Source organism: Perca fluviatilis, chromosome 15 (assembly GCF_010015445.1).
Source record: "Perca fluviatilis chromosome 15, GENO_Pfluv_1.0, whole genome shotgun sequence".
NCBI lineage: Eukaryota > Metazoa > Chordata > Actinopteri > Perciformes > Percidae > Perca > Perca fluviatilis.
In genome coordinates this window covers 37770014-37781874 of record NC_053126.1, presented here as the reverse complement: position 1 = coordinate 37781874, position 11861 = coordinate 37770014, and the positions used below count along the sequence as shown (strand labels likewise).

At 44.1% G+C, this 11861-nt stretch overlaps 1 protein-coding gene across 1 annotated transcript; it reads right to left on the bottom strand.

Moving 5' to 3' along the window:
• Positions 1-2080: 2080 nt before the first annotated feature.
• LOC120575334 (CD5 antigen-like) lies at positions 2081-11634 on the bottom strand. The gene is made up of 5 exons (XM_039826052.1): positions 11615-11634; positions 11161-11399; positions 6778-7092; positions 6388-6684; positions 2081-2235 (listed from the first exon to the last, which is right to left on the bottom strand). The coding sequence occupies exons 1-5, from the start codon at positions 11632-11634 to the stop codon at positions 2081-2083; spliced, it is 1026 nt and encodes a 341-aa protein (XP_039681986.1).
• Between the last annotated feature and the right edge of the window lie 227 nt (positions 11635-11861).

The window sequence follows — 11861 nt, the reverse complement described above, 5'->3', positions numbered from 1 at the left end:
AGGCGTTTGAGCAGCTGAAAAGCTGGCTGACGTCGGCACCACTGCTGGGCTATCACCTCGACAGTGGTAAGTTGCTCTTCGACACGGACGCCAGTCACTGGGGAATTGGAGCAGTCCTCTCCCAAGTGCAAGAAGGTGAGGAGAGAGTACTCGTCTATGGGAGCAGGAGATTGTCAGCCATGGAGCAAAACTACTGCACCATCAGACGAGAACTTCTGGCAGCTGTCGAGTTCACCTCTCATTTCTGGCAGTACCTGCTAGGGAGATCATTCATAATATGGACTGACCACAGCAGCCTGCGCTGGTTGACTCGGATGAGCGAGCCAGCATGCTCGCTGGCTGAAAAAGACTGGCAGAGTACGATTTCCAGGTGATCCATCGTCCAGGGAGACAGCACCAAAATGCAGACGCGCTCTCCAGATGACCCTGCAGGGCGTCGTGCCCATGCACAGTGCCAGAGCCTAGCCTCAGTAACCAGCTTTAGCACAAAGGGACTCAGTGCAACATGGCCGAGAGTCCAGCTGCAGAGGATGCTGGGAAACTCCTGTAGAGCAACCTCCAGTGTGGGTAGTGGTGCCCGAAGGTAGCTATGGAGGTAGCCCCGCAATCAAACCTAAGTATCTTCCAGTGGGGGTAGTGGACGCTTTCAGTGACAATCAAGCTGGCTCTTAATTCTGTCCAGGTGTCTACAGGGTGAGCGAGCCAGCCCAAACCAACCTGTTCGGTGGCTGGACACAAGAGCAGTTAATCAGTGCCCAAGAAGCTGACCCAGAAATAGCACCAGATTGGATGGACGAGGGGAGGGGCAGGCCACCCTGACATAGGACCCTACAGCCCTGTCACCAAAGCCTACTGGTCACAGTGGAAAAGGCTCTACCAGAAAGAGAGAGTTTTGCTGAGGAAATTTTACTGCACTGATGGAAGGGTGTTCTATCCACAGATTCTGCTGCCTCAAGAGTACTGCACCTCAGTGACAGAACAATTGCACGATGGCCCAGTCGGGGGCCACTTTGGAGGAGAAAGGACCCTTGCACGTCTCAAGGCCCTTGTAGTACTGGTACAATATGAGAGATGATGTCACTCTGTGGTGCTGAAAGCCCGCCCTAAGAAAACACCCCAAGCTGCCATGGGCACAGTACGAGTTGGTGCCCCCTTTGAACGGATCACAGTCAATTTAATGGGACAATTAAATTAAACCGAAAGGTGCAAATGCTACATAATAGTGGTACAGGACTACTTCAGCAAATGGGTGGAAGCCTATCCTGTTCCCAACGAACAAGCAACAACAGTGGCTGAAAAGATTGTTTCCAAGTGGGTGTGTAGGTACGGAGCTCCACAGTGCCTACACAGCGACCAAGGTACCAACTTCGAGTCAGCTGTGTTCCAGGAAATGTGTGAGCTGCTGAGAATCGACAAGACACAGACCACGCCGTTTCGCCCACAGTCAGACAGCCAAGTAGAGCGCTTCAATGCCACTCTGCAGAAAATCATAGCCACCACTGCAGAACGATGTCACTGGGACTGGGACATTATGACCCCATATGCGGTCATGGCTTACCATGCAACCAAACACAGCTCCACAGGTCTGACGCCTAATATGATGCTGTTCGGAAGGGAAATCACAGAGCCAGTGGATCTAGTTGCTGGGTTGCCACCTGACCCAGACAACACTACTACCCCCCCATCCTATGTTGTACAGCTTAGGGAACGGATCAAGCTATCTCACCAGTTGGCCCGGGAGGTGCTGGGAAAATCTGTTGAGCGTGCACAGTTTGACAAAAATGTTTGCAGAGTCCAACACTAAGTCGGTGATGGAGTATGGTTCCTGGTCAAAAGCGCAAAGAGAGCAAAGAATAAAGTGCGGAAGTTCTTGCCTTCCTACGAGGGTCCGTACTTTGTCGTGGGTGTACTGCATGACTTGGCCTGAGGATGAAGATGAAAGTCGTTCATCACGACAAGCTCAAAGCTTACCATTCCAGGACAATGCTAGACAACGACTGGGTTTTTCAAGAGGCTGAAACGTGGTCACCAGTGGAGGCGCCGCCCCTGCTGTCAGACCCCAACTCTTCAGAAATCGACATCAGTCCGCTTGACCTTTGGGGCACATCACCAGAGACAGAGGACTCTGTGGTGGGATCCCTTCCAGGTCTCTTCTCTCTGCCACCATCATCAGCAGCTGTACCGAGCAGCAGCCCGCTCCCTTGCCACCCCGCTGAGCCTTCACTGTGTAGGATTCTCGTAGGGTACAGATTTGATCATTGGCAAATTATCAAAGATGTTTTATCAATATTAATAAAGTTATGAATATGGTTATTAATAACTTTATCAAATCGACAAACAATCAAAACGGGGCACCACCCTGCTAGTCAGGGACCAATAATCAAACTGTGGAACAGTCTCATTTCTGTGGTAATCCTTTAAAAAGGAAATAAAGGAAGGGGTGAATCCAAGCACGGACCTGATTGACCAGCAATTATTACGAGTACACAAATAATCACAAGCAACTGCTAATTAAGTATAATAAGGTTTATTAACTTCACAATTATCAGTAGCTAAACAATAATCCTTCAATAATAAACTCATATATCTTTTACCATATCACAACCAAAACAAAGCAAAAACAAAGCAGCATGTGTCATGGACACGTCTGTGTGTGTGTGTGTGTGTGTGTGTGTGTGTGTGTGTGTGTGTGTGTGTGTGTATGTGTGTGTGCGAAGGAGGAGGGGCGGTGTCAAATTGTATTCCTAACACAAAAGCCAAACTGGCTACTCCTGTGAGCTGCACAAAACTATTTAGCCTCAAGAGGGCGGTAGTGGTGCTGCGTGCACGGGGAGGAGCTGAAGAAGCCGAGGGGGTTGCTAGGCAACGCTTAGCCTAGTATGCTAGGTCATGTGTTAGATCTGTACAAGGTGAAGCCGACTCCACGTGTGAAGCTAGCCTACCTCGTTAGCTCGGGAGATACGCGGCTAGCCTGTGTCATGTGTGTGTGTGTGTGTGTGTGTGTGTATATGTTAGTAAGAGGAGAAAGAGAAGAAGGGAAGAAAAGACACACTCTGATCTCAGTTATCGATAATGACCCAGTTCCCCTCAGCTACTCAGGTCTGGGCTAACGTGTAGTTAGGACAGCTTGAGACTTCTGGTTTTGCTGAGGAAAACGTCACTCCAGTAGCTCACAGCTGATTTTCGCGATTCTATCGCAGACAGTAATTAAAACTCCTGAAAGGAGTGAGTAGCAGATAGCAATTACGGTTTTAACCCAGCTACTTTAACACAACATAAATCAACGAGTATAATGATCAATTTATACATTCACAGCACAGATTAATAATCACATATGGACCAGTACATGATTAAATCAGATCACATTAATGGCAACCATGGTAGCGAACCCTTTGCTCATTAGTAAACACACTACTTATCTCTGCCCAGACGTCAGCCTTTTTACGGTGTGTTCAGTCCGTTTGTTTCTGTCCATAGATTCCCACAGAAATGAAACAGAACGCACGATCGCGGTTCGTCAGCGCGCGGAGAAACTCCCTCAAAAAGGCAGTAAGGGGAAGAAGTTTGGTCGACTTTGAGGGAAGAAAACGTTGTTTCCTTCTCACTGCAGTTATGAAAAACACTGGTGCGTTTTTCATAGGATCCTCCGAAATTAAATCCACTTTCTCCAGAAAATAGAAGTTGAGCACAAGCACTTGCGCGTCTCCTGTCAGCAACGGGAGTTGCAAGTGAAGACGAGGGGGTTTCCTAGGGTCAGGTTATTTATAGGTTCAGACCCCCTGCTGTGTTTATGGTCCCGTTGAACCAATAGAAAGACTTGAAACTCTTGAAAGGGTGAAAACTACACTTCTGTAGTCCTTTGACTTCCTGCCAGTTGTGAGGCGTTTCCCTTCTGGATGGCCCTTTCACATAGAGGTGTGAATTAACCAGGCTTTGAGGTTTACATACAGGCCAATTCCTTTGTCTTGGCCACATGTCCCCTTGTCTCTGAACACATGTGTGTCTTGTATCCAGAGGTCAGTTTAATCTGAGGCCTTTTGGTTAAAATCAGGTTTAACCAGACTCTTGGTCCCCAACAACTGAATGAGGCTGGGCCCAGCATAAGGCCAGGGGACAAGCTGCTCACCCCCTTTTTAACTCCACCCCTCAGCGTCGGCCCCGGAGGGTCCGCAGAGCTCCTGACATGTTTGGTGACTGGATTGGTCACTGAGCATATTTGCCTGCCCTCCTCGGAAGAAAAGAGTTCCAGTATAAAGAAATAAGAGACAAAAAAAAAAGAGTTCCTGTGTTGTCAAAAACAAAAGAGTTCCAGTATTGTCAAAAACAAAGAGTTCCGGTATTGTATCATTACAGAAGTAATTTGACTATGTTGAGGTTAAAATGTGAAGTTGGTATGGGCTTAATATAATAGATTATTATGAACAGTCGGTAATCTGAATATTGACGGGCGGCAAAGTTTTGTTATAGCATCCTGGGTATGTTAACCACTAGGAACCTTGAGCATGGGGGTGAAAAACATGATGTGAAGAGGGAAAGTTTTAATTTGTTTAACAGAATAAATTGCCCTATTTTTGCACTTAAAATCCTGCAACCTAGAGTTACTTTACGCTAACATTGAGTTGAGTGGTTAAAGTAATAGTCACAGTTTTCTCATTGGATGTATAAGTGTCAGGTTTAGGACCTTTGCTTACACGTACAAACAAAGGAATATGCAATCTGCTTTAATTGACGTTTTATGGACATTGCCTTTTCACCTTAACTTTCCACTGAAGGAGGACCCCTTTAAGGACTGTGGGAAACACGGGTTATGGTTAGGGATGTTTGTGTAATGGCTGTCTAATTACTATTTTTCTGTGTAGTGTAATGATGCTGGAGATATGTTAAAGGTTTAATCATCCTCCAGAGTGGGGGTAGTCTTGCAATCTCTGCCCTTCCCCGGCGGCTTGTTGTGAAAAAGTGTATGTGTGACGTAGTGGGGCAGATTTGTTCTGGGTAGTGTAAACAAAGTTAGCGTGGGAATCAGTCTGAGCCTACGGGCGAATGTAATGGTAACGCAGTCCAGGCTCAAGCTGAACGCTAACAAGTAAAGTTCCTTTTTTGCCCGTGAATGTGTACCACTGTGAGTAATAAAGGCCGAGTTCATTGCTGCAATTAATCAATGCCTCACTGTTTTGTGCTTTGGCTCTGTTAACCCAGACCACTAGACGCAAGTTACCTGCTACGAGCCAAGTTATTAGTTTGAAACCAGCTCACTCCCAACTACGGTTCAAAGCTGGGAAGCTGAAAAGGTAACACTAGCTACACTTTCGGCATAACTATACTATATTTACAGTTTGAATTTCGTCAGGGCACTTATATTACAGGTTCCCCAAGGTCTTACAAAGCTTAGCTAACACTTGTCTGATTTCAATGTAATGCATTTTTGTGAATTTCAGAGGTCTCGTTAGGAGGAGGCTAGCTAGCTCTCATTGATGGACTGCAGCTCAATGAGACTCGCGGACAAGAGGCATTTATTTCCCTGATTGTTTAAATAACTCAACACACATATCCATTATAAGATTGCAGGCGTACCAAGCTTGCTGACTGCGCTCTCAGTCACACACCGGCCATTTAGCAGGAAAACGGGAGGGAGAACAGCAAGCTGCAGGCCTAGGAGCTCTGTCAGGGCAGCAGCGTTTAGTAGTCCAGTCACCCAGAAAGGCTGAGTTTGCGCGGGTTTTGAGCACCGCGGGCTGCCAGCCATGACAGAGCTCAATCGAGCTCACAGCAGGCTGGGGTCTGTGAAGAAGACAGGTAGGGCGGCATTGTAGCAACCCAGGCAGCACTGGTCGCTGAACTCCGACACACAGTCGGACAAAATTTGCAATTAGCCATCAATTTTTGTAAAATGGCCCATATTTGACCTCTACATAGTTGATTTCTCGCATGAAAAAGTTTCAGAAGTGAATTTTGTAATGGAATAGCAGAGATCTGCTCAACCTAGATTCAGAAGACTACCTGATCTCAGGTCAGTTGTGTAGCCTATGTAAGCATTGGGGCGTGACAAACACAGACTAGACCCAAATGAGGAGAAGCCGCAGAGTTGGCGTCAACTAGGCGGCTCGTTGAGATTCGCTCGTTTTCAGAGGTAGTTTCAAATTGTGACATTTGCGGAGGAAAGGCGTCATTGGGATTTTGAAGTTCTATGTATGTCCTGTCATTTTTCAACTATGACAAGGTAAAATCAGTTTTGCATTCTATCAGCCCTTTAATGAACAATTATTTATTTTTTTATTCACTGGCAAGCTTTGCACTATAAATATATTCAAATATTTAAGATGAATAAGGTCAAAATGGGTACATTACTGTCATGAATGATGTCACTGATAATGTCACTGATGGGCTTACCTGAGCAGGTGAGAGTCAGGATGAAGGCAGAGTAATATGATGTTGCACACTCCCTCAGAGCATATCCAGACCTAACACAGAAAGAGTTGATCTCCCACACAGGTCTTTGTGAGGACTCATATCTCTTTCCTACAAAAACAGCAGAGCCACAGCCTAACTCTCTGCAGGCAGCAGCTGATGTCTTCCGGTTCCAGCCAGTATGATGATACGTCACGGCTCTCCATTCTCCCTGATGTTTCAGCTCCAGTGTTCCTGCACAGCGACTGGCTCCTCCCACCAACCTGACAGCATCAGGTTCTGAACAGAAACCAGAGAGTCATTAGCAAAAGAACAAAGTCAGTTTCACTAGAACAGAAAATAACCAAATCAAAGCTGCAGCTCCTCTTCTACCTGAGCAGGTGAGTCCAACAGCTTTTCCAGGTGAGCAGGTGTTTCTATCTGAGCCTGAGCTTCTACAGTCCAGGAGACCAGACTCATGGCCTCCACACTGGAACTCTTTTGTCCTCATTGGAGGCTCCACTTCTCCATAGAGCGCCCCCTGGAGGACTGAAGGAGGCCCACAGCCATGCTCCCTACAGACCACCTCTGCATCCTGCTGGTCAAAGTCAGCTTCACACACTGAGGACCAGCGCTGGGTAGACTGGTTAGTGTTCACCTCCAGTCTGCCTGAGCACAGACTGGTCCCATTCACCAGCCTGACAGAGTCTGGAGAGATGATAGAAGATGATAAAACAACAACTCAGTGATTCAAACTGGACTCGGCACAATTCCAACAGAATTTGGTCATAAACAACAGAACTCATCTTCCTAACATCACAGATTGCAGCAAAAACATTGCCATGGTAATATTAACTGGCACAATAATCACATCACAAAAGGCTGTGACATAACGCAAAAGACACTCAGAGATGTTTCGTCTTAGTCGAAAGAAAATACTAGAAAACTGTACTTTAAAATATAACTGTCATTCTTTTTTTAGTGCTGCTTTTTATATTCAAATCATTCTATGAATTTGTTCAAGAAAAGAAAGTTAGAAAATACTTCCTTTCATTTGTTTTAAACTCAACAAGCAGTTTGTTGTATTTTACCAGAATACTGAAAGCAGCATAACTGAGAACACTTTAATATCTGTTTATTTATCACAAGTTATATCATTAACAAGATATTCTAAAACCCTACTACAGGCTGCATATTTTACATATTTTCAATCTTTCTCATTTTTCTCAGACGATCTGTGAGCCAGAAAAAAAATCTGTTTAGAAAATGATCCTAAAATCTAAAAGGGGAGGGGCTGCACTATATGACCTAACATCTAAAATCGGTAGGGGCTGGACTAGGGCTTTTTAACTTGTCGTTTTGGTGGCTAACCCACCTTTTCTCAGGCAAATTTAGCTAACTGTAAAGACACCTAATCGTGAAGGGGGGAGAACTTTGGGAGGGAGAAGATTTTCGGCACGAACACTGGTAATGGTAACAGAGACGTAACGTTAGGGATGGTAGCTCTCCTGACTCTCCTGCCTGGGGCAGAGCTCATATGTTCTGTTACCCGATGGTTCATTAAACTGCCGTTAGTGTCCTTATAGTCTATGTCCCTGATTTTCCACTTCCAGGATTGCTCCCGTGCTGCAGGAAATTCCGCCGGATGCATGTATTTTCCGTGTCCTTCCGCTTTTCTTGTGTTAGAATTTTTAATTCGGTAACTAATTAATTTTTAATTAAAGCAACACTAAGTAACTTTTCCTGCTTTGGTCCCCTTACAGATTGGATGCGGAATTGTCCATTCCATTACATTGTCCAGTTCATTTGAACTACAGATCCGCTACCTGATCTGGAAAACATGCATAATGTAATGCAGGGCTCGAGAGTGCGACCAATTTGTAAGGGTGCGACTAAGATTTTTCCTAGGTCGCACCGGTGCACCTAATGTCCTCGCATCCGCTGCCTCTCCACTAACGGAGCGATGTTGTTTATATCGATATGGTTTAATGTTGCGTTATATGACCCATTCCTTCTGGAAAGCCGTGCCTGTGTTTGGATTTGGATCTCTCCTCCGCGCAGCCCCGCCCCCATTCACTCACACACCGGCCGGCTCACCTGCAACATGGAAAGACACAGCGCCGCTGGTCCAAACTCCCGACATTTGTCTACAGTTTTAATTGTTATTAACACAGCTGTATATTGTTAAGTATGAGAGGGAAACCTGTATTGGTACCAGTGTTTCCGCTGGTAACTCTGTTACTGCGGCCGCCACGGCGAAAAACACATTATTAAACTAACTTCAGTTGGTTGAGTAATAGCGTGTAAGACGGAGCATGCTGGATCATAGTTCATAAAAATGCAGCGCAGCGACGATACAGACATTTCATAGCCTACACAAGACTGGTGTAACGCCGCTAATGAGTCAGCCGTCACTCCTGAGTAGCCTAGCATACGCATTGGTCCATCGTACTCCCCTGTCTTTCGGTCGTTTTTTTTTTTTTTTTTTTAAGATTTCAGCCTTTATTTTGATAGGAAAGCTGAAGACATGAAAGGGGAGAAAGAGTGGGGGGATGACATGTACAGATATGAAAATCACTCACCTTTCGGCGAAATTCGCCGTTTTGAAACCAAAATAGGTGACCTACGTGAATCGTGTAGATTTGATGAGAAAATGTTTAAGGGGGGAGAGGGGGGGGTGTAAGTACTCGGGCCTGGTGCCGTATGACTATTTTAGAAAAATAAATAAATTAAAAAGTCCACATGGGATTTGTTTTAATGCGCTGGGTTTAACCATACTGTCTATGGATTTGACCAATCATCAAACTTCCACCAACCAATGAAACAAGTTCCACCAACCTTCTGCAGCGCATGTTCAAGGAAGACGCTAGTCATTAGATGCTAGTCACAAAGCTTCGGTCTGTGCACTCTGTAATACGAGTACGTTACCGGCAACGATGGCTACCGTTAAGACTGCAACTGTTCCTTTACTGACCGACCGTGATACAAACAATACGTGTGTGCACGTTCATAGCGGATCATGATTTGTAAAAGCTATCTGAAGCCCAAACTGCCTTGATAAAGCTGTCTGTTTGGAATCAGCATGGCAGGTATTTAAACATCGGCCTTGTCCCAGAGTCTAGACGTCTAGCTATATGAAAAGATAAACAATGCCACATTTTTAATAAATGTAAATAAAGCAGCTAATATCAGCATGGACAAAATCATGAATGTACTAATTTGCTTTTTTGATGATGACCTGGCCAAAGTAGTAAATTTTAGTTTTCACAATGATTCCTTGTAGGATTATATTATTGCAATTTGTAAATCCACATTGACTCTTTATTTAATATATGGTTGGAAGAAGTACAAATGTATCCAAACTTTTTAGTCTTTAAAAATTATGACTTTTATTATTGTGTAATGTCAGAAGTACTTTAACTGTTCTGCCAGTCAAATTAACTTTAATGAGTGCATATTGAAATATTACACTGTTGGTTGGCAAATAATGCATCTCAAAATGCATCAGATTGATACTTTAAAATATGGAATATTTAAAATGTTCTTCTGGGGGGGCATGCCCCCGGGACCCCCTAGAGGGGTAATATCCTTCTCACCTTTTTCACCCCTGATCCGTTTTCATGCCTGTCATATAGGAAAGGGCTGCAGGTCAGAGTCAAACCTCTATATTTACCAAATGAGCTATCCGGGCGTCCTCTCTCTCTTTTAATTAGTCTGTTATTGTTGTTGAAAGCTTATGAAGGAGCTTTCTCAGGCTATTTATTTTAGATAACTTTCATTTACATGTGTTGCAGCTGTATATTTTCAAACTGGTAAAGAAAACCCTGTCTTTGCATTTTATTTTAAACACAATCTGTTTTAATAAAAGAGCTTGTGAAAAGTGGCTTTGACTTAAAACTGAACATTTAGCCCACTTTGTAAAAAAATACAGAGCTATATATCATGTATCGCCATTCAGCGTTACGGCGATGCGAGGAAAAATTTGGGTGCACCTAAATTTTGTGCTGGTGCACCTAAATAAAAAAAGTTAGGCGCACCAGTGCAACCAAGGTAAAAAGTTAGTGTGGAGCCCTGTAATGTAATGGACAATTCAACTTTCAACCTGTAGGGGTACTGAAGCGGGAGAAGTTACCTAGTGTTGCTTTAATAAGGACTATTTTTGACTGCTCCTCAGATCTCTGTATGGTAAATTGAGACAGTTAGTTAATATCTGTCCAATTTGAGTTTTCTCTCGCATGACTATTTTGTAGCAGATTTCTGCCCAGCTTTGCGCCGCCCCTGCCATTTAACCAGAACATGTTTTCCTCCCATCCCTGAATGCTATGTGGAGTAACCATACCCTCCTTTAGCGCCATTTGGAGGAGGGTCTGGCAAAGCGAGTCTAGTGTCCTTAGCACCCAGCGCTGTAATTAAGTGCTGGTAGGGCTTGGATTGCTGTAATGATAGTGGCTGGATGCTAGCTGGCTGGGGGATGACTGTGGATGTTGTCAGCTCTCATTGCTGTTAACCATGGTAAAAACAATCATACCAAACTAACTTTATAACAAAACAACAAAATATCTAACAGATATAGTGGTTTTTAGACATATATATTAGAAATATTAAATATTGTAAAGAACGATTATTAATTTTTTGTTCAGTGGCAAGCTTTGTACTATAACTATAACTAACAAAGTGAGTTTCAATGAACCAGATCAAAACTGTGGCTTGTCTACTACCTGAGCAGGTGAGTCCAACATATCCAACATACGTTTCTATCTGAGCCTGAGCTTCTACAGTCCAGGAGAGAAGACTCATGGCCTCCACACTGGAACTCTTTGGTCCCCATTGGAGCCTCCACTTCTCCATAGAGCGCCCCCTGGAGGATTGAAGGAGCCCCACAGCCAAGCTCCCTACAGACCACCTTTGCATCCTGCTGGTCAAAATCATCTTCACACACTGAGGACCAGCGTTGGGTAGACTGGTTAGTCTTCACCTCCAGTCTGCCTGAGCACAGACTGGTCCCATTCACCAGCCTGACAGAGTGTGGAGAGATGATAGAAGATCACATAGAGAGAGAGAAAAGACACTAAATAAAAATATGTCATCAAACAACAACTCAGTGATTCAAATGGGACTCAGCACAGTTCCAACAGAAGTTGGTCATAAACAGCAGAACACATCTTCCTAACATCACAGACCGCAGCAAAAAAAGTATCGCCATGCAAATACCAACTGGCACAATAATCACATCAGAAAAGGCTGCGACATAACGCGAAAGACACTTAGAGATGTTTTGTCTTAGTTGAAAGAAAAAAATCAGCAGAAAACTGTACTTTAAAATGTTACTGTAATACTTTTTCAGTGCTGTCTTTTATATTCAATTCAATTTTCAATTTGTTCAAGAATTCTTTTTTTATAAATGACTTCCTTTCATTTGTTTAAAACTCAACAAGCAGTTTGTTGTATTTTACTAGAATACTAAAAGCAGTTGAACT

Excerpts from the sequence above, each read along its gene's own strand:
- LOC120575334 (XM_039826052.1), bottom strand. The coding sequence starts at position 11,634 with ATGTCGCAGCCTTTTCTGAT. Across the intron at positions 11,400-11,614 it reads ATGTCGCAGCCTTTTCTGAT|GCTGGTGAATGGGACCAGTC; the intron begins GTGATTATTGTG and ends ACACTCTGTCAG. Across the intron at positions 2,236-6,387 it reads CCTGACTCTCACCTGCTCAG|AATCCTACACAGTGAAGGCT; the intron begins GTAAGCCCATCA and ends GTACCCTACGAG.